The 26079-nt window shown below is 46.9% G+C and overlaps 1 protein-coding gene across 4 annotated transcripts in view; it reads left to right on the top strand.

Moving 5' to 3' along the window:
* LOC107378864 (intermembrane lipid transfer protein VPS13B) overlaps positions 1-26079 on the top strand; it is a 462085-nt gene that overhangs the window by 369784 nt on the left and 66222 nt on the right. For 2 of the 4 annotated variants that reach the window (XM_015949323.3, XM_015949324.3), the window contains exons 39-43: positions 12485-12687; positions 13463-13679; positions 17858-18042; positions 24558-24748; positions 25810-25991. In XM_015949323.3, the coding sequence (XP_015804809.3) occupies positions 12485-12687; positions 13463-13679; positions 17858-18042; positions 24558-24748; positions 25810-25991 (978 nt within the window). Of the gene's footprint in view, positions 1-8602; positions 8748-12484; positions 12688-13462; positions 13680-17857; positions 18043-23046; positions 23272-24557; positions 24749-25809; positions 25992-26079 lie in introns of those variants that run through there. The other 2 variants (XM_070550848.1, XM_015949325.3) reach the window with 2 other exon arrangements.

The raw sequence follows: 26079 nt of genomic DNA, 5'->3' as shown, positions 1-26079 counted from the left end.
GCTTCTGGAGGCTAACAAGCTAAGTGTCGCTGAGTGCCAGCACATGACCCAGACATGGTGCAGGCTGCTGCTGGACCACCATAAACACAACTTAAATATTGTTTAAGCTCCAGTTAGTGTGAATCCTCTACACATTCAGCGTGAAGAAGACGTTAGAGCACGCTTTACGTGGTCCAGACAAGAAATGGAGACGTATCATGGTTTCACGTCATACTTCCTGTTCTGTTCATGGATGGTATTATACATAACACCTGTCTTTACTCGATAAGAAATCTTTCTGTCTGTAATTCTAGCTGAAAAAGCAGAGATGCCTTCAGTGTGAGTGTTGTTGTTACACGTGCTCCTGAAACCAGAAACAAGGCCGGGGAGTAAACAGAGATGTTTGTGTTGGATCCTCAGCTGCTTTGGGAGTGTGTGTCTCTGATTACATAGCTATGAGAGAGTGTGTGTGTGTGTGTGTGTGTGTGTGTGTGTGTGTGTGCGTGCGTGCGTGCGTGCATGCGTGCGTGTGTGTGTGTGTGTGTGTGTGAGAGGGAGAGAGAGAGAGAGATGTTTGTTTTTGTGTGAAACCAAGCTTCCACCATTAGTGACTGTTATCAGGAGGCATCACCGTGCTAATGCTAATAAAGAGGCCGCCCGTTTCTCTCTGCTGCTGTCCGCGAGGCGGCGAACTAACAAATCACTGTGGGGTTTCAGTTTGTTGGACATTAGATTAAAACAGAAGCATCAAAGGAAACACTGAGCTGACATGCCACATGTAGAACACAAGAAAGACTCATTATTCTGCAAGTGGATGGTTTATACCTCAGTGCCACTGAGCAAAACATTCTTTGTTGACTTGTGTTGGAGGACAGAGCTGGAACAAGGCTCCCAGAGCACATGCATCTGTTTTACAGATGTTGTTAATATAGGGTTACTCCAGATAAAATGATTGTCAAAAATGTTAATTAAAACCTCAAACACTTTTCAGTTTGTTTACTCAGATCTGCATAACTGCACCGTGACACCATCCTCAGTGTTCTGGTTTCCACCCGCTCCTCAGCTGTCATTCATCTGTGTGTGTGTGTGTGTGTGTGTGTGTGTGTGTGTGTGTGTGTGTGTGTGTGTGTGTGTGTCTTGGTGATTTTTAGGGTTTCTTTGCTCACAGTAATTTTCTGAATGTCTTTGTTTTGTTTACAGTCGGCAGAAGAGCGAGGACTGATTGTCATTGATTAGTCTTTAGATTGTTTTTACTTGTAGCAGCAGAGTGAATCAGATCCATGTCTAAAGAGTTTATAACATTTTTACCACATGCAAAGGAGCCGCTGGAGTTTGACATCCACTGGATCAATCACACTAGCTCTAAAACCCAGGAACTATGTTATGGTTGCAGCTCAGGAAAACATCGCTGCTGCAGACCTCTTGTTGATCTTCTCTTGTCATCGTTTAAGAGATGCCAGGGTGTGTTCTTGTATCTATAGTAGTGCTGAGACCATAGCTTCAGTCAGGACGAGCAACGTGTGATGTTGTGGTTCTGGGATGGAGAGCTAGCTAAAGCTGCTTGTCCAGGCAGATTCCACATGGCTGCTATGTTGCATTGTGTTGGACGAGCTCTGGTATTGATTCATCTCTAGATTATCTCTTAAAATACCTGAAAAGTTCCACATTCTCTTCAGCTCCCATTGGACATCCTAACACTTCCCTCTGGAACAAACACTGGTGTCTTGTGAAGCTTGACATGTGGACAGTGAAGAGCTTCAGTGTCCTGTGGAGGAAACCTTGTTGGGATAGTTGTTAAGGTTCCAGCATCAGGATCTTTCCTCTGAAGGACACGTTGGAGTGAGCCAGCTCTGTCCTTGTGGTTATGTTTGATAGCAACACACTGCTGTCCTCCCTCAGGGCTCCTACACACGATGTCTCTGAGTCCACAGCATGGAAAGGAGACAAACTGTCTCTGATTTCTCAGACAGATCTCTGGTGACAGTTGATGCATATGCTGACTTTAAGCCTTAACTGCACCACGTTCATCACTCACCACTGTGTCCTGCAACATTTACCTGGAATGTTTTTGAGAAATGAAGGTCACCATTCCCGTTTGGTAAGGTTGAGCCTTCGAGCTGCTACAATAAGTCAGCTGGAATGACCCCCCTGAGAGAGGCTACACACGAGATGTAAGACAGGACAACTACTGTTGCTGCTGCTGAGACTGATGGAGCCAATCCTGAGTAGACCTTAGGTTCATGTCAGGAAAAAACAGAAGCAGGAAGGAGAGAAAGGAGGGATGCAAAAGAACTCTAAGAGATGTTTAACAACTTGTGCTTTAAAAAAGGGAAGCAGTGGAAATATAAAAGACGAGTAATAAAGGAGAACAGATGGACCAGTGAGAACAAACAACAATCCAAACAGATGAAGGGTAGAGCTGACACAGAGATGGATAGAGTATGAAAGAGAAATGCTGTAATACAGGACAGACGGGGAAACTGAACACTACTGTGTGATCAGTGAGCACAGGCTCTGCTGTAGATGTCGTTACAATCACCCCATTCCACCCTTTCTTCATCAGCAAACATCCACAGCCGTCATCCACCCCGCCCTCCCAGTCCGTTAAACATCTGGGACTCTGTACCTGGTCATAGCAGCCCTCAGCCAGGGGACAAGATGGAGAGAGAGGGGATTAGGTTGACAGTGAGGTGTGTTACCAGATCCCGTGTTAATGAAAAGCAAGTGGAAGGCCCACATTCCTCCCTCCATCCGTGGCTCACCACTCCCTAAGGTAGAGGGGCATTCATAGTTCAGTGAGAGAGAGGAGGGGAGCGGGCAGCAGAGAGAGAACAGATGTTCAAGGCTCCATGAAACAGGAGCCCCCCTAATCTGTGTCACTGCTCCTGACTATCCACACACACATGTACACACACACGTACACACACATGCACACACACACACACATGTACACACACACATGCACACACACACACATATACACACACACGCACACACACACGCACACACACACGTGCACACACATGTACACACACACTTACACATACCCCTACACACACACATACACATACCCCTACACACACACATACACATACTCCTACACACACACACACACACACACACACCCCTACAAACACACACACACACACACACACATACCCCTACAAACACACACACACACACACATACATATGCACACAGACACACACACGTACATACACACACATATGAGTACACACATACATACACGTACATACACACACACTTACACATACCCCTACACACACACATACACATACTCCTACACACACACACACACACACACACACACACACACACACATACATACATACATACATATGCACACAGACACACACACGTACATACACACACATATGAGTACACACATACATACATACATACATATGCACACAGACACACACACGTACATACACACACATATGAGTACACACACACATACATACACACATACATATGCACACAGACACACACACGTACATACACACACATATGAGTACACACACACATACATACACACATACATATGCACACAGACACACACACATACATACACACACATATGAGTACACACATACATACACGTACATGCACACACACTTACACATACCCCTACACACACACATACACATACTCCTACACACACACACACACACACACACACACACACACACACACATACACACATACATACATATGCACACAGACACACACACGTACATACACACACATATGAGTACACACACACATACATACATACATACATATGCACACAGACACACACACGTACATACACACATATATGAGTACACACATACATACATACATACATATGCACACAGACACACACACGTACATACACACACATATGAGTACACACATACATACAGGTACATACACACACACTTACACATACCCCTGCACACACACATACACATACTCCTACACACACACACACACACATACACACACCCCCTACAAACACACATACACACACACACACACATACCCCTACAAACACACACACACACACACACACACACACATACCCCTACAAACACACACACACACACACATACCCCTAAGAACACACACACACACATACCCCTACAAACACACACACACACACACACATACCCCTACAAACACACACACACACACACACACACATACATACATACATATGCACACAGACACACACACGTACATACACACACATGAGTACACACATACATACACGTACATACACACACACACATATACACACGTGCACACACACACACACACACACAAGTACACACATACACACACGTACATATACACACACACACATATGCACACACATGCACACACACGTGTGCATGCATACACACACATATATACTCACACACACATACACACACGAGTACACACACACATACATGCGCGTGCACACACACACACACACGTGTGGTGACTACCAGGTGCTGCTACTATGACACGCTATCAGGAAACACACATGTGAAGCACTTCCTCGGTTGTTGTTGTTGATGGTGATTTACTTCAGTAGAATGTAAAGAGAAAGTACTTCAGAAAAGTAGAAATACCACAGATACCCAGTACTTCTGCAGTTTAGTGTTTTTTCTGCCTACCTAGACCTGTGACCTGGGATTGCATCACTGTGTTTACTTTGAGGACAAAGTTACTTTTACCACTTTTGTTTTTGTCACAATAAAGAAAATTAGATTTGGATCATTTAAGAGACTAAACTCATGCTGCTGACATCTAGTGAGCTGGTCTAACTAACGTTTAGCAGTGCATGGTTGGTTCTAGAGATAAGTCACAACTACATCATGAAGGAAGATGTTTTACCAACACATAACAGTAAATACACTGAGAAACATCTGCATACTCCTTAGCTGTTTACTATGAGCGTCTGAAGTCGTAATGATGAAGTCTACATGTAGTTTTTATGTCCAGCCGTTGTTGACTGTTTGCAGATCTTAAAGTATATTTGAGAAACAAGTTTTTAACTAAAGCGTGTAACACATCTGCACATCAGTGATGAGTAGAGGTCTCAGACTAGGACTTATTCAAGTTAAAGTTATAGTTCGGTATTCAGGGTTCTGCCATACGTTTTGTGTATGTGTTGCTGCTGACAGTGAAGCCATATGTAGCTCATCACCAATCATCAGATTTGTAATTGCTCAGATGACACACAGCTTCCTGCACTGCGCCACTTTGGCCGACAGCATCCCCTGCTACAAAACCAGTTTCCTCTAGTGTCCTATAGTGGTCTTGTGGTGAGAGAATAGCGTATTTCTGTGGTGAATGACAGTATATAACCCCTATTACTCTCACCATCCCAGAAGGTCTTCAGGGGCCTCTTCTCGATTTGTAATGACTCCTTAAGGTTTCTGCTAATTGATACCAGTACGTTGCAGGGTATAAATCAGCCAGGCAGTGGTCAGATAACGGCTGCCAGGGAGAAACCGCCATGGTAAATCAGTCTTCGATCCTATCTAATCTCACCCGGGTGTTTGCTGTAGATGTATTTCACTTTAGGAGAGTTTCAATCCACCCTCTTTCCCACCACCCACAAAGTTACTCAAGTGTTTTATGTTGTGTTCGTGTGCGCTGGATTCACATGTGCACACTGGCTTATCTTACAGCATTAGACATTTAGGTGCATTTTTGTTTCTAAACAAATATAAATATTAAAAAGGTCTTGAAATTCATTTCTGGGTAACTGATTTTACCCTTTAGTCACGGAAGTAAAATGCCTACAGTGAAATAATCACAGAACTGTCTAACGTGTCAGTCATGTTGGAAGAAGGTTATACTGAAACAGGTTTCCTTCTCAGCCTGCTGGGCAGCTGTTGGTATCTCGATAAAGGCTGAAGGGGGACGTAGTCTTTGTTTACAGTCTGCAGGTTACCAAGTCTGCATCATTGATGCTGCTCTGCCTTTTGTAATTCGACACCAGTCAGCAGAACACAGCAGTGATCTGTAAAGATCCTAATCCAGTAAACAGGAGCGACTCACAAGCTAGTTCTTGTACCCTTAAGAAGCCACAGCATCTATTTGTTTTACGCTCATATCAGGTAAAGAAGGCTAAAAGCTAATGTTGAGCTAACAATGCTAACAGCCAATTAGGGTTAATTGGTTGGCTCTAAAAATGTCTGAAGCTACTTTTTCAGTTATCAATATCTGGATTCATCCATCCATCCATTTTCATCCATGTATCAGGAGGCAGGTCGCGGGGGCGGCAGCCTAAAACGAGGGGCCCAGACTTCCCTCTCCCCAGCCACTTGGCCCAGCTCTTCCAGGGCAATCCCAGGACGTTCCCTGGCCAGGTGAGACATAGTCCCTCCAGAGTGTCCTGGGTCTTCCTTTAGGCTTCCTTCCAGTTGGACGCGCCTGGAAAACCTCACCAGGGAGGAGTCCAGGAGGCATCCTGACCAGATGCCCGAGCGACCTCAACTGTCTCCTCTTGACGTGGAGAAGCAGCGAGTCTACTCCGAGCCCCTCCTGGATGACCAAGCTTCTCATCCTATCTCTAAGGGAGAGCCCAGACACCCTGCAGAGAAAACTCATTTCAGCCACTTGTATCCGTGATTTTGTTCTTTCGGTCACTACCCAAAGCTCGTGACCACAGGGGAGGGTAGGAATATAGATCGACCGGTAAATCAAGAGCTTCACCTTCTGGATCAGCTCCCTCTTCACCACGACAGATTGGTACAACGCCCACATCACTGCAGACGCAGCACCAATCCGACTATCAATCTCGCACTCCATCTTTCCCTCATTCGTGAACATGACCCCAAGATACTTAAACTCCTCCCCTTGAGGCAGGACCTCATCCCTGATCCGGAGAAGGCATTCTACCCTTTTCTGACTCAAGATTATGGTCTCAGATTTAGAGGAGCTGATTCTCATCCCAGCTGCTTCACACTCAGCTGCGAACCGCTCCGGTGAGAGCTGGAAATCAAGTTCTGATTAAGCCAACTGAAAAAGCAGAGACCCGATCCTCAGGCCACCAAAACGGATGCCCTCAACACCTTGGCTGCTCCTAGAAATCCTGTCCATAAACGTTATGAACAGAATCGGTGACAAAGGGCAGCCTTGGTGGAGTCCAACTATCTGGGAATGAGCCCGACTTACTGCCGGGAATGTGGACCAAGCTCTGGCACCGGTCATACAGGGACCTAACAGCCTGTATCAGAGGGCCTGGTATTCCATACTCCCAGAGTTCCCCCCACAGGGCCCCCACAGGGCCCCCCGAGGGACGCGGTCAAACACCTTCTTCAAATCCATAAAACACGTATTGATTGGTTGGGCAAATTCCCACATACCCTCCAGGATCCCCCTAAGGGTATAGAGCTGGTCCAGTGTTCCACGGCCTGGAGGAAAACCACATTGCTTCTCCTGAATCAGGTTCGACAATCCGACGGACCCTCCTCTCCAGAACCCCTGAATAGACCTTACCAGGAAGGCTCAGGAATGTGATCCCCTGTAGTTGGAACACACCCTGTGGTCCCCCTTTTTAAATAGGGGGACCACCACCCCGGTCTGCCAGTCCAGTGGAACAATATCTGGATGCTACAGTGAAATGTACTTATCGACTTGTTGTGCGTGACTCGTCTTCGCTGGTCATCTAGAGTCCTCTGGTGCTGACCAGTAGCTGGCAGCAGCCGTGAAACTCAGAACTGTAGCGAGAGTCACAATAACCAGATTAGACCACAGGATGTCATTCTTACATCATTCCTACATCATGCAGCTTTAACAGATGTAAGTAGTCATTAGTATAGTTGTTCATTAAAATGTTCCACTGTGTCTGGGACATTTGGATCTAAGATTAGCTGTCAGAGGGTTAGGGTTGATTCTACGCTGGTGGAGAGTGATAGGGTTAGGGTTAGCGAAGCAGTGACCCTCATGTTTACTGACCTCTTTTCCTCAGATTCCCACAAGTCCTGCACCCCCGCCCCAAAGCACTGCCTGATCCAGAGATTAAAAACAGTCATTATTCTTTTTGCCTTTCACGTTAAAGTCAGTTCTTCACTGGTGAAGTGTTTTATTTCCTCTGATTGAACGTTTTAAAATACCACGTGTGAAAGTCTGTAGTTTATTTTGCTGCACACTGTCAGAATTAGCTCACTTTTCTCTGACTCTATCCAATTTGCACATACGGTTAAATTCAGCATGCTGTTTAGTCCGTCTCATTGTAGAGTCGTGTTTTTATCTAAAATGGTGTGCTTAAGTTAGCATATTGAGTTTCTATTTGTAATTGTGTGAAGTCTTGCAAATCATAGTCGCCTGTAAAAAGCAGCTCTATTTAATGCAACAGTTTGACTTCCACACTGACAGCTGATGGTTTATGAGGTACAACCAGAAGGGAACATCAACTTAACAAGCATTTATACTTCACAGCAGGAATTCACAGTCCGAATACAAGACCTGTTCTCCGTCATCAGTGCATCCATTAGACAGGGGCACAGAACCCACTCATCTGATCCAGAACACATGTCCAGTGTCTTTGTGTCCTGAGTAGGCTGCAGCTTTTCTCCACAGAGTTGATATATGGCTTCCTCTGTGTGTGATTTAGTTTCAGGTTACATCCCGGGGAAGCAGCAGCAGACCGCTGAGTGACGACAGTTTTCAAGATAAGTCCAAACCCGAGTGGTTGTCACTGTTCACAGTGGCTTTTACACAGTAACTATGGTTTCTAGCCCAGGACACTCATTCATCAAATGTTGGTAGAAACTGTTGTTTATTCCTTCCTACGAATAAAACTTTAAATATTCGTACAAACGGCCAAAACGCTGATTTATGAAACATCTAGAGGCCACTCGTACACCAATAGACTGATGATAAATTTCACCTGTGCGTACCCAGGTTCTTGTGTTTCTTCAGTCATTTTCATACAGAAACACCCTCAATTAACCATATTTGGTCACACCACTTCCTCTAAAGTTCATGAGAGAAATCCCTGCACTCATCCTGAAACACAAACATCACAAAACATCAGCGACCGTGAGATCGAGACACCGGTCTCCAGTAAAGAAAGAGCGCCTGGGAGAAAATGGCCGAGGTGGTAAACACGGTCAGGACAGAGGAGAGGTCTCTGTCATAATAAAGAAAAGAACATTCTGTTGTCATTTATAGTTTACATTTATTTGTTATCATTATTATTGAGTTGGGTCAGTGATGGTTGGACTCCACCAGGGCTGCACTTTTTCCTTAACCATGGATATGGTGAGCTGGTCTCTGACTGCAATTGATTTTTTTTTTCACTTTACAAATGGAGATGGGAGCTCCCTGCTGTCCTGATGAAACACACCCAGTTGGTACATAGTGGACTCCTGGAACCAGTGGAATATTGTGTGTCTCTTGCTGCTGTTGGTGGAGGACTCAGAAGACGTTCATGTATTTGGAGTCATGACTACTGGGTTCTTGCTGTTTGGAGCTGGTGGGTTCCTGGTGTGTTGGAAGTGTACTTAGAGCTGACAGGAGCAATTGGCAGGACTCCTGAGCTCAGAGAAGGAATATGCCATGCTTTGAACTCAGATAATGCAAAAGATGAATTGTATGCTAGATCTTCTAAGGAGTAATCTTGCTGCAACTTCGGAACTTGCACACAGAATGGAAACTAACTTGGAGAAACTTGCAGCTGCAGTCATCCGCCCACACACCATAATGATTTAATTTACATCTATTTAAAGCGCAAGTCACCCCAAATCAACATTTTTTTTGCTGATAAACTATATAAACGAGTGTCTGATTGTGCTGCAGTCAATAATTTGGCACTTTAGTCCATCTTAGCTAAAATTAAAAAATTCTGCCTATAACTGTCAGTGTTGCACCCTCTTCAGGTAAAAAATCAGCACTGCATTTGAATTTAAATCTGCCATCGCTATTGGCTAAGAGGTACACTATGATGTTAGCTGGTACATTATGATGTCACAATGTCATGAGCGTGTGTATTTGTTAGTGGCTCCGCCCTCTCTTTCTGCGAGGCAACAGCATTTGTTGCATTTTTCAAACAGGAAGTGGGAGTTGAGTAAGAATCTGGTAGGGGGTGGATTGCTCTTTAATGAACCATGAGATGTGAGATTCCATAGGAAATATGAAATCAATCTTATGGATCTTTGGATAACTTAAACCAGAAGATTGGAACTTTTTATTGCAGGGATTATGTAACCACTTCTTATTAACTCAGAGACAAGAGAAGAGAGAGTCACCTTTAAAAAGTTTAAGAAGATTTATTTCTAAACAATTTTAAATAAGACTAACTCTAAACTCTGGGTGACGAATGGATCTTGGTGTGAATGAGACGTGAGATGAATGGTGTATGTGCGAGTGATGTTGTCATCAGAACTCTCGTATCCGGAGAAGCAAGCCTGAGTGTGAAATTATGTTTTGCTCTTAAGCTATGATCGGAGTTTCATAAACACGTGAGACGCCATTTTGTCGCTCCACACATACCCTTAGGATGAGACCTCCGTACAGATCCAGAATGCCAGGTCCTCGGACCTCCACAGAGAGCATGCCATGCTTCAGAAAGGAAGGTTCCGATTGGATGAGAAAGATAAAATGTGCCATGTGACTTCTTAACATTACTGTATCAGTATGTCTAGTGCAGCTATATTAAAGTCATATTACTTATTAAAACTGATCATAACCATTGTCATTTCACAGATTGGTTCACATCTTATTATTGGACTAACACGTTGTTTGGTTAGCTTTATTAAAAACAGAAAGAGTTTGTCTTCTTTCTTCTCTTGAGCTGGAAAGGAAACAGTTTTAGAAGCAAATGCATGACCTTGAGGCTGTGTCTTGTAGATTAGTTCTTTCTGAGGAGAGAGGGTAAATAACCTTCCTTGGAATAGCTCCATCACTTTACAACACACATCCACACGCTGGTGATGATGAGCTGCAGTGTAGCCACATCGCCCCTGGGTTGCACTGACTGAAGCAAGACTGCCGATCACTAGCGCCACCAGTCTTTCCGACCACCACCGGCAGGTAAGCGGTGACCTTCGCTGCTAACTAGGGATGGTCACGGGCCAGTTTCAAGCATCTGGGATGAAGATCAGCACCTCCAAATCAGCGGTGTTCTTTACTGGTAAAGGGATTGCACCGGTTGGAGAGTTTAGGTATCCTAAGGTTGTGTTCTCTTTATTTGTCATTGTACCAGCGTCGCGGTACAACAAGATGACAGGTTTTTGCTCTTAGTCCATCGTGTATTGATCACATTTTTACCATATTTACTTTCTTTTCAGCAACAGAGAGGGCTAGAGCCCACTGACCAGTTTAGCAACCTTTAAACGAGGCGTGTGCTACAGCCCTCTCTTTTGCTACTGATGTCCTTCAGCTGTGCAGCACCTGATTCAGGGTTGGAAGCCACACAGAGTGCCTTGATTTCATTAGTTTATGTGATGTCATTTTAACAGTTTATAAACTACATTTCCCCTCTGAGACATCTTCCAACAGTTTGTCAGCTCATCTTCTATATTTATTGGTTTTAGCTACTTTCCTTCTCTTCTTGCTGCCTTGGTGGTGCTTCTGCTGCAGGGTGGTGATTCAGTCAAACGGGGTGAAAGCAGAGGTGGAGAGAGTCTGGGGATGGGCCTCTGACTGGTATTTGTCCTGGAAGAAAAGTTCAGAAAAGAAGGAATCTCCTCACTAAAGCCTCTCCCAGTTTGGCTGATTATCGGGTGTGCTGGCTGCTGCTGTGGTGGTCAAATGAGCTGTAAATGACGCACGGTTAGACACGACTAAATGTTTGGAGACCCATTGCGTGCTTGAGAGCATGTGCATGTGAGAGTACATGTTTCCACTTGTTCACCTGGGTGTGAAGGCTGTTTGTTTTCACATCTGTGTGTACTGTATGCAGCCGAGTGTGCATTCATTCAAAGTGAACGATCTCCAGTTTAACAGGAGCTCCTTGGGGCTGTCTAATAAATCATTCTCATGAAAATAATCCCAAGACTTAATAAGTAATCCATAACACCACCAGATATGAACAGGTAAACTGCCAACTGGTATCAACAGTGTTTTCCTGGGAGAGATGAGTCACCACACACACACACACACACACACTAAAACGGCTTTGGTTGGAGCGGTCCTGTTGTGTTTGTGTGCTCATGTTGGAAGGGATGTTTACCAAACCTGGGAAATCTGAGTAATCGTGTCATTTCATTGTAACATAGATCTCCATCTCTGTGTATGTCCATTTTCTCATTCATCACATCCCTCTTCAGCTCCTCTTGTTTTCCTCCTCATCTTTCTCAAAGCTCATCTATCCCGGGTTTACCCTACATGAACCCCAAGTCCAGGTTTTCCACACAGCACTGACATCTAATGTCTGCAACAGTCGGTCCTGTTCTACTCCTCTGTGGTCACGCTTTAATTGCTGTTCTTCCAGCTGTTGTCTGATGGTCGCTAGATGGACTAATTGGCATTTCTTCTCCATCTGTGTTCTTAGATCCTGTTCAGGCTGCTTCTGTGCTGCTGGAGATGAAAGATGTTGTGGTGAAAACAGGCCTAAGGGGCCGGAGCCGTGTGCTGCTGGGGCCATTCTGCTGCAGCAGCTCAGTGGAAGCCCGCTGGTGCCGACACAGCGGCAGTCCTGGACCTGAGCCCGGCCCTCCTAAGCTTCTGCTTGACCTGAAGGGAGGTCTGCTGCAGGTTTGTATACCCATGACATCAGCCCAGTGAGATGGTAGCTTAGGAGCCTCTATGAGTTTCTTCTAGGTGAAGAACTGCATTAACTTGATTTGGTTTTCAAAATAAAACATACATGCTGTTGTTAAACCTGACACCCTTTTTATTTCTCCTAAGTCTGCTGTTGTTTTGGCTGTGGCCTATATTCTCTCAGAAGTAACGGACTCTGCTGGGGAAGTGGAGGGTTATTATACATCTCTTTTGTTTGAGTTTGTCCTGTGAGGAGTTACATAAGTGAAAAGCCCCTTTTCAACAGAACATATTATTCTGAGGCTAAGGGGGAAGCCCCTCGCTCATGCTCAGTGGTTTCTGCTTTTATGACGTGTCCATTACCAGAACAATCACACTTAATTCATAATCAGACCACAGAATTTGTTGCTTTATCAAAACCACCAGGATTCCTTCCGATTTCTTCCTCTCAGAGTGTTGTTCCAAAAACTTTGGGGAGAAATCCCCAAGTTTTCCTCTCTTTGGGTTTAGCCATAGCCCGTCAGGCAGGAAGAGCTCTTGACTCAGAGATTCCTATCCCTCAGCCCAAACCCCAGCCAGGCTCAGGAAGGGGAATGCCACAGCGAAGTCAGGAGCACGTCAGGCTGTGTTGTGTCATGAGCGGGTGATGACGAGGAAAGCCCGGGCTGCTTCAGACTAGCAGCGATGTAACCCTGTGTGATGCTGTGTTTTGTTCCTACATTCTTCATCTTTTTTCAGTTTTCCTGTTCTCTCTCGTTGCTTCTAACAGCTCTTCTGGGGACAGGAGCATCTGAACTGCCTGACTCTGGTGGAACAGCACCTTCAGGCCTACTTCCGTCTCCAGAAAGAGGACTCAGCAGACAGTGGTCCTAAAGGAAAGGCCTGCCACACCCAACCCCCTCCCTCACCCATCTCCCCCCCTACTCGGACAGAGCACACCTCAGATGACCTTCGCACTGGAAGTTTTCAGTACATTCGGGACTCAGGTGGATGTTCATGCAGTGACTAAAGAGTTGATCGCAGTGCATCTATTTTGATTATAACAGCTTACATCCTTTTAAAACTTACTCCGTGGCGTGCTGCCTTGTTCAGGACAGAAATGTTAAAGCAGAGCTGTAAAAAGCATTTGCCCATTTTTCACATTCCTGAATGTTTCAGATCAACAAACAAAACCAATCGGAGTAAAAACAAAATGCAGCTTTCTAATGTAAACCTCACCTTTAAGAGAACAAATCTGTCCAAACCTAACTGGCGGTGCCGTCCTCAGATGCAACACCTTTTGTTACTGCTGGTCATAAATCAAAAAACAGCCACGACGGTGGGCCGTCCAGTCTGAAAGGCCTCTTCAAGGTCAAAGGTCAGATATCCCCCTTCAGGATGTTCTGTTAGAGAGCTCTTGATGCAGCCCCAGACCATCACACTGCCACCACCATGCCTGAATGTGGTCAGCACTGCATGAACATATGTTTTCACTAAGTTACCTGGTCATTAAGGTAAATGTGACAAAAGTAGAAGCCTCTGAGGAGAGTCAAGTGTCCGTTAGGATGCAAGTTCTCTGAAGCGGCGTTTCATCAGCCATGTCTGTTTCCACTCTAACGGGGTGTTTATTCCTCATCCTTGTGCATTGTGTGTGTTGTCCTTTGTGAGCACACACATTTGGACGCTCACAGCAACATTCACAGAGGATCAAACCTCTCTGGCTGCAGACCAGCCGTCCACTCTGTCAGCTGTGGCTGAGCCTTTGTTTGTTGAGCTGCTCTTTGATGCATTTAATATTCTGGCTGGGCTGGAGAACCGGAACCAGGAGGACAGTCTGTCTGCAACATGTTGTCAGCAGTGAGACAGGTCCAGGTCCCAGAGCCCTCTCATGTCCCTCCAGAGCCCAACAAAGGGACGGACCAGATTTAACATTAGAGAAAAGCCAATTACTGCAAAGTCTAATCAAAGTGTCTGGTTCGTGTTCTACTGTGTGTGTGTGTGTGTGTGTGTGTGTGTGTGTGTGTGTGCGTGCGCGTGCGTGTGCGTGTGCGTGTTTGTGTGTATGTACTTGTGTGTGCTAGCTGAGCACCCCAGCGAGTAGACAGAGCCGTATTTCCATGCTTTCCTGCGTAAACACAAGCCCTAAGCAGCGTCAGTCTGGTTCTCGCTCGGTCCATCCATCCATTTTTGGCCGCTTATCTGGGGTCGGGTCACGGGGGCAGTAGCCTAAGCAGGGAGGCCCAGACTTCCCTTTCCCCAGCCACTTGGGCCAGCTCCTCCTGGAGAATCCTAAGGTGTTCCCTGTCCAGTTGTGAGACATAGTCTCTCCAGTGTGTCCTTGTTCTTCCTTTAAGTCTCCTCCCGGTTGGATGTGCCTGGAAAACCTCACCTGGGAGGCGTCCTAACCAGATGCCAAAGCCACCTCAACTGGCTCCTCTCGATATGGAGCTGATCTATTCTGAGACCCTCCCAGATGAGCTTCTTACTCTATCTCTGAGGGAGAGCCTAGACACCCTGCACAGAAGTCATTTCAACCGCTTGTATCAGCAATCTCGTTCTGTCGGTCACTACCCAACGGTGGACCAGTAAATTGAGAGCATTGCCTTCTGGCTCAGCTCTCTCTTCACCACGACAGACCGGTACAACGCCCGCATCACTGCAGCAGCAGCACCAATCTGCCTGTCGATCTCACACTCCAGTTTTCCCTCACTCATGAACAAGACCCTGAGATACTTAAATTCCTCCACTATAGGCAGGACCTCATCCCTGACCTGGAGAAGGCATTCTACCCTTTTCTGACTCAAGACCATGGTCTCAGATTTAGAGGAGCTGATTCTCATCCCAGCTGAGTCACACTCAGCTGCAAACCGCTCCAGCGAGAGCTGAAGATCACATTCTGATGAAGCCAACAGGACCACATCATCTGCAAAAAGCAGAGACCTGATCCTCAGTCCACCAAAACAGATCCCCTCAACACCTTGGCTGCTCCTAGAAATCCTGTCCATAAAGGTTATGAACAGAATCGGTGACAAAGGGCTGCGTTGGCGGAGTCCAACTCTCACTGGAAACGAGCTCGACTTACTGTTGACAATGTGGACCAAGCTCTGACACCGGTCATACAGGGACCTAACAGCCCGTATCAGAGGGCCTGGTACTCCATACTCCCAGAGTATCCCCCTCAGGGTCCCCCGAGGGACACGGTCAAACGCTTTCTCCAAATCCACAACACATGTACCGTAATTTCCGGACTATAGAGCGCACCTCAATATAAGCCGCGCCAACAAAAAAAAAGGTTTTCTACACACACACGCCGCACTCAAATACAAGCCGCGGCGCAGCAGCCACATGCAGGTCTCCAGCGCACAGCACATGTATGGCCATAACATAAGATAATCAGACAGAAAGGTGCTACACAGAGGTTTTCCATTGTTGTTTTAATTTAAAAAAACAAATTTTAAACACGGATGAACGTGCCTGCAAGTTTAGAAAAGAAAACGGCACTGATAGCATTCATATTTCTGGATGGTTATAAAATAAAAACAGAACTGACACATTATTACCGGTAATCTGCATGTTTAGAAGAAAAGAACAGCGCTGACACAGCATTAATAAGCCCTGGATGATTAGAAAATAAAAACTGCACACAAAACCTGCCTGGTTAGTAAATAAAACACAGTTGCCTACCAGAAGATGTCATTCGCTCTCATCTTCCTCTTGCGCACTAAAGCCATTAAAGTCCTCTTCAGTGTCGGAGTTGAACAGCCTCAGAAGAGCTTCATCACATACCTTTTCTGTGGCGATGTTAGTGTTGCTGTCATCATCCCCGGGTGAAGCTGGCTTGAATGAGTTCTTCCCGCTGCCGTCTCCAGCGCCGAACCATGGATTCATTTATTCCAAGCTTACGTGCGGCAGCACCGTTTCCCTCCTTTACTGCCAAATCGATGGCCTTCAACTTAAATGCGGCAACATATGAACTCATACATGTAGTTTCCATGATGAGGGGGTATGGATTTGAAAAAAATTCTTCGTCGTGCCGGCTACTTACATGTGCTAAATTAAAATGAGCACTTTCTTCCATTTCCACTTTTGACTTCCACCTGCTTCACTTTGTGCTAAAGCGCCCCCTGCAGGTGAAGGAAAATCTTCATAAAGCTTCACCTCATTATAAGCCGCACGGTTCAAAGCGTGGGAAAAAAGTAGCGGCTTATAGTCCGGAAAATACGGTAGACTGGTTGGGCAAATTCCCACACACCCTCCAGGATCTCCTTAAGGGTATAGAGCTGGTCCAGTGTTCCACAGCCAGGAGGAAAACCATATTGCTGCTCCTTAATCTGAGGTTTGACAATCTAATAGACCTTCCTCTCCAGAACCCCTGAATAGACCTTATCAGGAAGGCTGAGTAGTGTGATCCCCCTGCAGTTGGAGCAAACCCTGCGGTCCCCCTTTTTACATGAGGGAACCACCACCCCGGTCTGCCAGTCCAGTGGGACTGCCCCTGATTTCCACATGATACAGCAGAGCTGCGTCAGCCAACACAGCCCTACGACATCCAGAGCCTTAAGAAACTCCGGGCAGATCTCAAGCTTGCCAGGTGTGACCGGCTTCCTCCCCCACCATTGAAGCCAACTCGCCACCAGGTAGTGGTCAGTTGGCAGCTCCACCCCTCTCTTCACCCGAGTGTCCAAGACATGTGGCCGCAGGTCAGATGAGATGACAACAAAGTCGATCATCGAGCTGCGGTCTAAGGTATCCTGGTGCCAAGAGCACATATGGACACCTTTATGTCTGAACATGGTGTTCATTATGGACAATCCATGACTGGCACAGAAGTCCAATAACAAAACACCACTCAGATAAAGATCAGGGGGGCCGTTCCTCCCAACCACACCTCTCCAGGTCTCACTGTCGTTGTCCACACGAGCGTTAAAGTCCCCCAGCAGAACGAGGGAGTCACAGGAAGGAGCGCTCTCCAGCACCCCCTCCAAGGTCTCTAAAACGGGGGGATAGTCTGAGCTGCAATCTGGTGCATAAGCACAGACCACAGTCAGTAAATTGCACACAGCCATGGCCAAATGTTTTAAAAAATGACACAAATTTTAGTTGTCCAAAGGACTGAATGTATTTAGTTGTTGGTGATGAGCCCTTTGGCATCTAGACACCGTTGTTGTCACATTTCTGGTTTCAGGTTCTCAGAGACGGCCTGGACCGCATGAGGTGGTGTTTTGCAGCGAGACAGAAGACAGCCCGGGGGTGATGCTGTGGAGGTACCCTGAACCTCGTGTTCTCACCTTCGTCAGGATCACTCCCGTCCCTTTCAACACCACAGAGGACCCTGAGATCAGCACGGCTGACCTGGGAGATGTCCTACAGGTAGTCACAAACACTCAGCATCACCAGATCTGGCTCAGCTTTCCTGTGTCGACTTTTTATGGAAAAGCAAAACTTTATGATTTATTGAGCAGCTGCATGTTGCACGTATCACTCCATTACATCAGCTGTGCTGGGATGCATAGCCATCTGCTGTTAGGTAGGGGTTATAGGAGATGTAAGATGAGAAGAGAATCCCCACATCGCTCTCACAGCAGAACGTCACCTGCACCAAAAGAGGAGTAAACAGTCTTCTGACTGGGCGGTGAGCCATAGTGATTCCCTTGTCAGGACTCTTGTTACTGGATGACAGAGACCTAGACCTTCTCTCCAACATTGTGATCCATGGTCCGACAGCTGTGGAAGTCATCTTGCCTGCTCTGGTGTGAACAGCCTTTAGCTCCAGATGAGGTTAGGCTTTGGCAGGCTGCAGCAGCTACCGAGCCTGCAGGGCCTCAGTGGGGGGCAGGACATCCTACTTGTCCTCCTATCAGTCATCCGCTGCATGCCCATCTCCCCCCTCTCTGTCCAGATGATTACCTTCAAGAAAAACTGGGTTTCTGCTCGTGTACTTTTCGCCCCTCTCCGTAGCTTTTCCTTCGTCAGCGTGACTAACGGTTACACGTATTTAACTGGGTTAGTTGTGTTTTTTACATGGACTCCGTTAGTATTGTTACATTCAGCTGTGAGTGAAGGAACACCAGATACTTTTATGATGAGGGATGATGGAGTTTGACCTGTTTTGGTCACATTTTGAACATAACTCTATGCACAAACGGATTCTGCGTTGTGAGTAACTGTCAGCTTCCACCTAATGGAAACAAAGACGCGGATAATGTGATTAAACTTTCTGTTTATTTATAGGAACATTATAGTTTCCGTTCCCTCCCTTCTGCTGGAGGTTTCTCATCTCCACCTATCTCTGCTGCTCTCCTCTGGACTCCCACGCTCGCTGCACCAGCAGTGCAGATGTTCAGCGTGTTTATGTGTGCCGGCCCAGGAGAGGCAGCACGCTGGAAGGTGCTGCAGATGTCTGACTTTCAACTGAGGCCCCACAGCTGTAAAGTCTGCTGAGAGCACAACTCTAAAGCTTCTAGCTGATTGGCCACATATTGAGTTTCAGTGGAAATGAAGGGAGCTGATGTGTTTAGATGTAGGAGGGGTGGGAGAAGATGTAGTGATAGACAGCTGGGATAAGGAGAGCTTGGGTAATGTGTGTTAGTAACAGGAACGAGGAAGAGGGTCGAGAGGTGTGTGTTTACAGAAGCCTCAGTCAAACAGGATCTATGGAGTGCTATCCCTGTTCCTATATTTGACTACATGCGTCAGGTCTAACCCTGACTAATGCATATGTAAGGGTGTGTGTGTGTGTGTGTGTTACACAGCAGGAGTGTTGGACGCTGTGGTTGATGAACATGTGGTTCCCACATCCTCCCCTCTCGTCATGTGTCAGGGTTCGGTCCTGTGTCCTTGGAGGAATCAGGTAATGAGGGAGTCATGATGTTGGTGGTGAAAGGATGAAACTCACGGAAACGGCTCCACGCAGAAATTAGAAGCAGAAGTGTCTAGTGGGGGGGAGCGTGGAAATAAAGAGATGTTTTTTCAGGACATGCTCTAAACAGAGGTGCAGCATCGTCTGGGTCGATAGCTCAGTCTTCCTCTTTGACTGGACCTGTTTGATCCTTTAGCAAATCTTAAGTGATTTAGGAGGAAACCAGAGTCCCTGGAGCAAACCCACACCTGCAGCTGGGATTCAAACCTGCAACCTTCTTGCTGCAAGGCAACAACTGCAACACCGTGCAAGTCTGCTTTGAGGCTTTTGATCACCCGAATAATAAACTCTGTAACGCAGTTGAAGTGACAGCGTGTCGAAGTGAAGGTGAAACGTAGGAAGCATCTTTGGTGCGTTTCTTCTAACGGCTGTACTCGGTTCTCGACTACGACTGCAGTCTTCCTCAGAGCTCGCCGCTGTGGGCAGTGTCACTTCCTTCTCTGCTTATCTGCAGGCAGCAGGTTTATTCGCTGTTTGTCGTAGTTGAGACGTCAGCAAAAAGGTAAAACAACTCTTTTCTGTGTAAACAAGTCATGCAGATTTAAGAAACACCCAACAGTAAAAGGGATGCGTGAAGACAGACGGTGGTTGTAAGATATGCTGCAGCAGGTCGGACCTGCAGAACAACGTTCATACGAACCCCTTCAGACACAAACTGCTGCCATCAGCCGGCTCTCTCATGCAGCTCTTCTTTATCCAGATGAAATCAGAACTTTTTAGGCCGGCTGTGTTCGTGGTGGTTTATTGAGAACCCGGTTTTTATTGAGTTCAGCCTCAGTGAAACAATTATAATGGATCCCCTTTTATAAAACTACAAAGACTCGCTCTTTTTCTTTTTTCCTCCAAAAACCTGAAAGAGAACTTTTGATGAGAACCGTAGTGCAGCCATAAAAGTCCAGTAGTGGCTCCGTTTCTGCTCCAAAGGACTTCTCCTCTTTTACATCAAAACTGCAGAAGGAAGGAGCTCATATTTTCTCAGGCCTCTAGAGTTACCATGTGGAGAAGGGGACGTTTTAGGAATGGACAGGGAAAGCAGTAAAGAGAGAGCGATGGTGAGCATTAAGCTGTCTGATCATCATCACGGTGCGTTAGCTTCGAGTGGACAGGCACATGCAGCAAACCAACAGAGATGTCCCTCATGTCCCTTTGTCTCTTTGGTTTTGTCCCTCTCAGCTCTGTCTTCCTGTCTCTGCCTCCCATAACGGATGATTGGATTGGGCTGAAAGGGGCGGGGCCTGACTGGAGACCCTTGCTGCTCGCTTGTCCCCAGAGCCGATCATATTAACATTTTATAAAATCAAGATTTCCTGCATTTAAATAGTTGCGGTTTCCCAACTGGTTCCAGGATCTCGGAGGGGAAATTCAAGCCTCCCTCCATTACTCAAAGTCGAGTTGCTGCCTGTGCTGGTTCTGTGTACAGCAGAAGGAGAGAGGAGTCGAGGTAATGAGGTGGTCGGGTGTCCACCTGTAGAGCGAGAGTCATACGCAGGTGCTGTCCCCCCCCCCCCCCACACACACACACACACACACACACACAACGGGTTCTCAGACTTAGGAACAGGAAGTCAAAACGGGGCTGTTGTTCAGTGTGACCCCCCAGCTCAGGAGAGCAGCAGGAGTGGGCTCGACCTGGCTCCGGGCTTTAGAAATATCTGATTCTGGTGGGTCACACCAGATTTCCTTTGTGCTCAAATGTGTTTAAGTGATCACTGCTCGCTGTTTGAGCAACTCCCCAAATGGCTCTGCCGTTTGCAGATCGGGCCATCTGCTCCGCTGCTGCAGCCTTCGTGCGTGGCAGTGTGGGGGGGGGGGGGGGGGGGTGCCTTTCATGTGCCAGCAGGGCCCAGTTGCCATCAAGGTCTTTCTGGCCCGAGACTCGTATCATAAAAGTTCTGTGGCCTGGGATGAGCCGCGACCTTCAGTGGTAAGTGCTGGTGCAGCTGCTGCTGTTCTGAGAACCGCTGGATCTGCTTCACTCCCAAAACACGTCCATGTACGTGATGCGTCGCTTCCTCCAGACGCTGCAAACATTTACCCTGGTGTTTGAATCCAACAGGGATGGAAGGACATTAAACTAGAGTGAGGTGGTGCTTAAACAGGTCAGAGGAAGTCACAGCTAATGCACTATCAAAATAAGAGTCGGTCTGTGTGCTTCATTTCATTATCATTTTAATTGCATTGCAGAGCGAGAGCAGCAACAACAATGATGTGGAGAATCCCGGCGAGGGCCTATTCCTGATTTTCCACACTGATTAATGTTAACATGCATTAGCCCATCTGAGACAGCACAGCAGGAGTCATTCTCATTACGTTTGCAGAATAAACGTTTGCTCAAGCCCACGTCAATTCAATTAGTCGTTTAGCTGATAAGAAGAAGCTAGATGTGGATCTTTCAGCCGTAAAGGCCCGAGTGGAAAAGCAGCAGTGTTGATATTTTTATTAGAGTCATGATTGTGGATGTCAGCAGCCACAGTCTGAATGTGAGCTGAGGGAGTCTTCAGTTGCAGAAACATTTTTGAAATTTAGCAGCAATCACACTTGGGCTAGACAGGGAAATTGAGCTAATTTCTGTGTGTTGTGTATTTGTTTTAGCGCGCCTGCCTTTGGTTAACCTTCTGAGAAATCTGGGCTGTTCAAACAGACCCGGAGAGGGGTAGGAGGTCGGGGTGGACGTGAGATTAATACGAGCTGCCAACACTTCTGAATGTGAAATATTTGTAAACAGTGTGCTACTTAGAAATTCCTCTACGTCCACCTCAAGGTCTGTGACCCCCCCCCCCCCCACACACACACACACACACACACACACTCCCCGAACCAAACTCCAAACATATTCCACTGATTTCTGCCCAAGGTACTGCTGCCTGGCTCGCTTTGTTGAATGTTGGAGGAAAACAACCAGCTGAGGGAATGTCAGCTATTCACACTCACATGTTGCCAGAGGAGGCCCACACCTGTACACACACACACACACACACACACCGTTTCTATACTCAGAGTAGTTCTACTCTGAAAACACAATCCGTTTGACAGTTGGCAGGTGCCCTCTCCTCCCAAACACAAGAGCCAGGCATAATCCTTTTTTTTTTTTCCATTTTCCATTTTCCCTCCATTTGTCGTCGTTCGTCTCAGCTCTCTTCCTCGGGCAGGACGACACATTGACAGCAACATGACGCACATCCAGCCATGCACATGTACTTCCCTGTACCATACATGTCCGTCCCTGCATGCCGTCATCCATATAGGGGGCCACAGGTGGAGGGGGAAAGCACACCCGGTGTTCTAGCTATGCTGCTCTGGGAGTTCTCGGCCAGTTTCCGCTCCAGTGGCTCGGTGTTGGGATTGTGGGTGCACAACTCTGTCAGATGCAATTATGAGAAGCTGATTCCTTGAAAAGCTGTGTGGCATTTCATATGTGATGTATGCTAGAGTTACCTCACCCATTTCTCTCCCAGAACAGCCTGATGAACGGACACACACACCGAGGAGTTGGGTCCTTAACCTGTGGTCAGCCTGCGATTCTTCAGGTGCGTCCTGAGGAGTGCCCTGCCACTTCTGATCCATCAGTAGCTGGACTCGGCAGGTGGTCATGGGAACGCGAGAAGCTGGTTTGGTTCTCACAGGAACACCAGACACTTTATGTTCATTTTGGCCCGAGGCCCTAGGAGTCATCGCATCAGTGGCTCTGAAAGGAGACGGTGAACATAACCTGTTGGTATTCAGTGTGAAAACACAACGTCAGTGTTAATGACTGTCACCCAGCTGTTGGTTGTTACGTGGTCATGCAGTGTTGTGGTGGTGACGGCTTGTAGTTTTTCTTCGTTGGTGGTCCACGCTGGAAGTGCCGTTGCTCTTTTGTTTGCTTGTGTTCAGAAATCTTCAGATGTCTCTGATGCAAGGAGTCCCCATCTACTGCTGGGGTCCATGCAGCCTGAGCCTGTGATGGCTAGCAGCCCTCTGCTGCTTTATAATGTGGTACCTGTTGTGTAAGAGCAGAGGGGGGTGGGAAAGAACCATTAAGTCTGACTCTTGACTTTCCATGAAAAGCTGTCAGTTAGTGGGCGCTGGTTCCAGAGGGAAATATCTGTGGGATTCACTGGAAAACAGAATATCGGTCCATCAGCAAACCCAAACTGGGAATGTCTTCTGGCGTGCTACTGGCAACGTCCGAGATTTATTGAGAACAATAACTTTTAGAGCTTGTGTTTCAGCAGAGTTTATTATGCAGCTCTGAGCCTACAAGTGTGTTTAACAAAAGAAAGAAACTCATTGGTTATGCCGTGACTCCTCGTGATGCCGATGCCAAAGGCATTTCCTCAGAGTCCTTCAAAGCCCCCCAACTGTCTGTGATGTGTCTCATTTGTATTCGGTGGTTTTCAGCACACACTGGCTGGCTGCATGGAAACAACAGAGAAGAAAAGACCAGCATGTTTCAGTCTCTCAGTGCTGGGCTGTAACGGTTAGTGTGTGTGCGTGTGCGTGCGTGTGTGTGTGTGTGTGTGTGTGTGTGTGTGTGTGTGTGTGTGTGTGTGTGTGTGTGTGTGTGTGTGTGTGTGTGTGTGTGTGCGTGCGTGCGTGCGTGCGTGCGTGTGTTGTTGCTGTTTGGCTTCATCCTCTCATCATGTGAAGCACCTTGTTGTTGAAGGTGTGAGATGGTGAGTGAGGGCTCCTCTGTCGGGCATCACCAGCTGCCAGAGGGCTAGAGGATGGAGATGAGGTATTTGGTCATTGGAGGACAGTCGGCCATCTTGCTTTGCCTGTAGCTAGGACTCATCCCCAACACTCACTCCGAGTGCTTTTCTTGTTATTTGTGGTTCTTCAACTGTAGCGTTTTGTTCCAGGCGCTCTGAACTTAGAGATGTTTCACAACTATATCAGGAAATCTGACACAAGAAATAAATAATAATGATAGTAGCTCATGGTCCAGCCTGCTGATACCTTAACACGCATGTGTGTGTGCTCTCAGGTACCCTGTAGTCTGGAGTACTGGGATGAGCTCCAGCAGGCCTTTGTCCCATACCGAGACTTCAGCCTGTCAGAAAGCTGCTCCTGCCAGCTGCAGCTGCCCAGCCTCAGCCATCAGCAGAAGGAGCTGGTGGCGTCAGACCTGTGGAGGATCGTGCTCAATAATAACGGAGAGGCAGCAGACGAGCAGAGGTGAGGAAATAGATTCTGTTGTATTGTCAAATCTTTCTTATTTTCAGCATCCAGGTTAGCTCACACAGGTGTGTGTGGATCCACAGACTTTGTGCTGTGGGGTGTGAGGGAGACCAGAGGCGGCTCTCTCCCAGTCTGCTAGAATGTGTCCCTTGCTCCCACATCTGGAGTGCAGGAGCAGCGAGTGGGCTTGGAAGGCCTTCAGATAGGCCTAATGAGATTTCCCAGCACACCGAGTGGCTGTCAGGGCCCATGCGGACTCCTTCCTGCTTACCTTGAGTGTATCTAATTGAGGGGAAGCACAGGGAGTCAGGCCCCTTTGGGCCAGGCTGGGTTGGACCGAACACCTCACAGATTACGGTTTTACTCGCTGACACTTCTCCCTCGTGTCGCTCAGCCTCCGGTTGTATTTCTGGGCTTTGAGTCTTTTTGTCATTTTTCTCATTCCTTTCTCGTTTTGCTTTTTGTTTCTTGTGCTCTTTGCTTTATAACTTCCTTTTGGGATTTAGGAAACCTTTTTGTGTAAAATATGTGCCAAGCCCACATTGTGTGTGGTTTAGACAGCTCCAGAGAGGAGGTCAGCGAGGAACAGGAAAAAAGGAGCAGATACTGAGAAAAGTCAAATATACATCTGTAACTCATTACAGTCATCCTCTAAACAGCACGTTTCCTTTAGCTTTAAATTATTTCTCTTTTCCTGACTTGGCTGTTTTATCTTCTGGACTTTAGTTTCAACCAGAAGGAAAATCAGAAACTACCGAACGTTTGCTGCCGTGCCCGTTGGGAGTAACGAGCAGGTTAATCTGCTGTTTTCTCCAGTGACGCAGCACAATCACGTCGTTTCTGTTATTTCCTGTTCGGCTTCATCAGTTAATGTCGTTTACCCCACCCGTCGCTTCCTCTGGACCGTTGTGGGTTTGATTCCGTTGAAGATGTCCTTGATGTTCCACGTTTTTATGAAAAATTCAGCTGAATATCGACCCTGTGTTGTTTTCACATGGAACCGACTCTGGTGGTTCTGAGAGCTTCTGCTGAGTCATCGCTGTCCGCCTCCCTTCCAGCTCAGACAGCGACTGTGGCTCCCAGCTCCCCTGTGACCAGCTGGTGTCTCCGATAGCTCTGGCAGCCTGCACCCGTGTGGACTCCTGCTTCGCACCTTGGTTCGTCCCCTCGCTGGGCGTGTCTCTACAGCTAACTGAGCTGGAGCTCCGCCTCTGCCATCACCTTGAGCAGCTGGGCACAGGTGGGAGATGAACAGGACAATAAAGTCTCACCTCTGACTTAGTAGTTACAAGTACTTTAGTCTGAAACAGAAAATAAACCAACCTACA

The sequence above is a fragment of the Nothobranchius furzeri genome, chromosome 5 (assembly GCF_043380555.1).
Source record: "Nothobranchius furzeri strain GRZ-AD chromosome 5, NfurGRZ-RIMD1, whole genome shotgun sequence".
Taxonomy (NCBI): Eukaryota; Metazoa; Chordata; class Actinopteri; order Cyprinodontiformes; family Nothobranchiidae; genus Nothobranchius; species Nothobranchius furzeri.
This window is presented reverse-complemented; position numbering and strand designations above follow the sequence as displayed.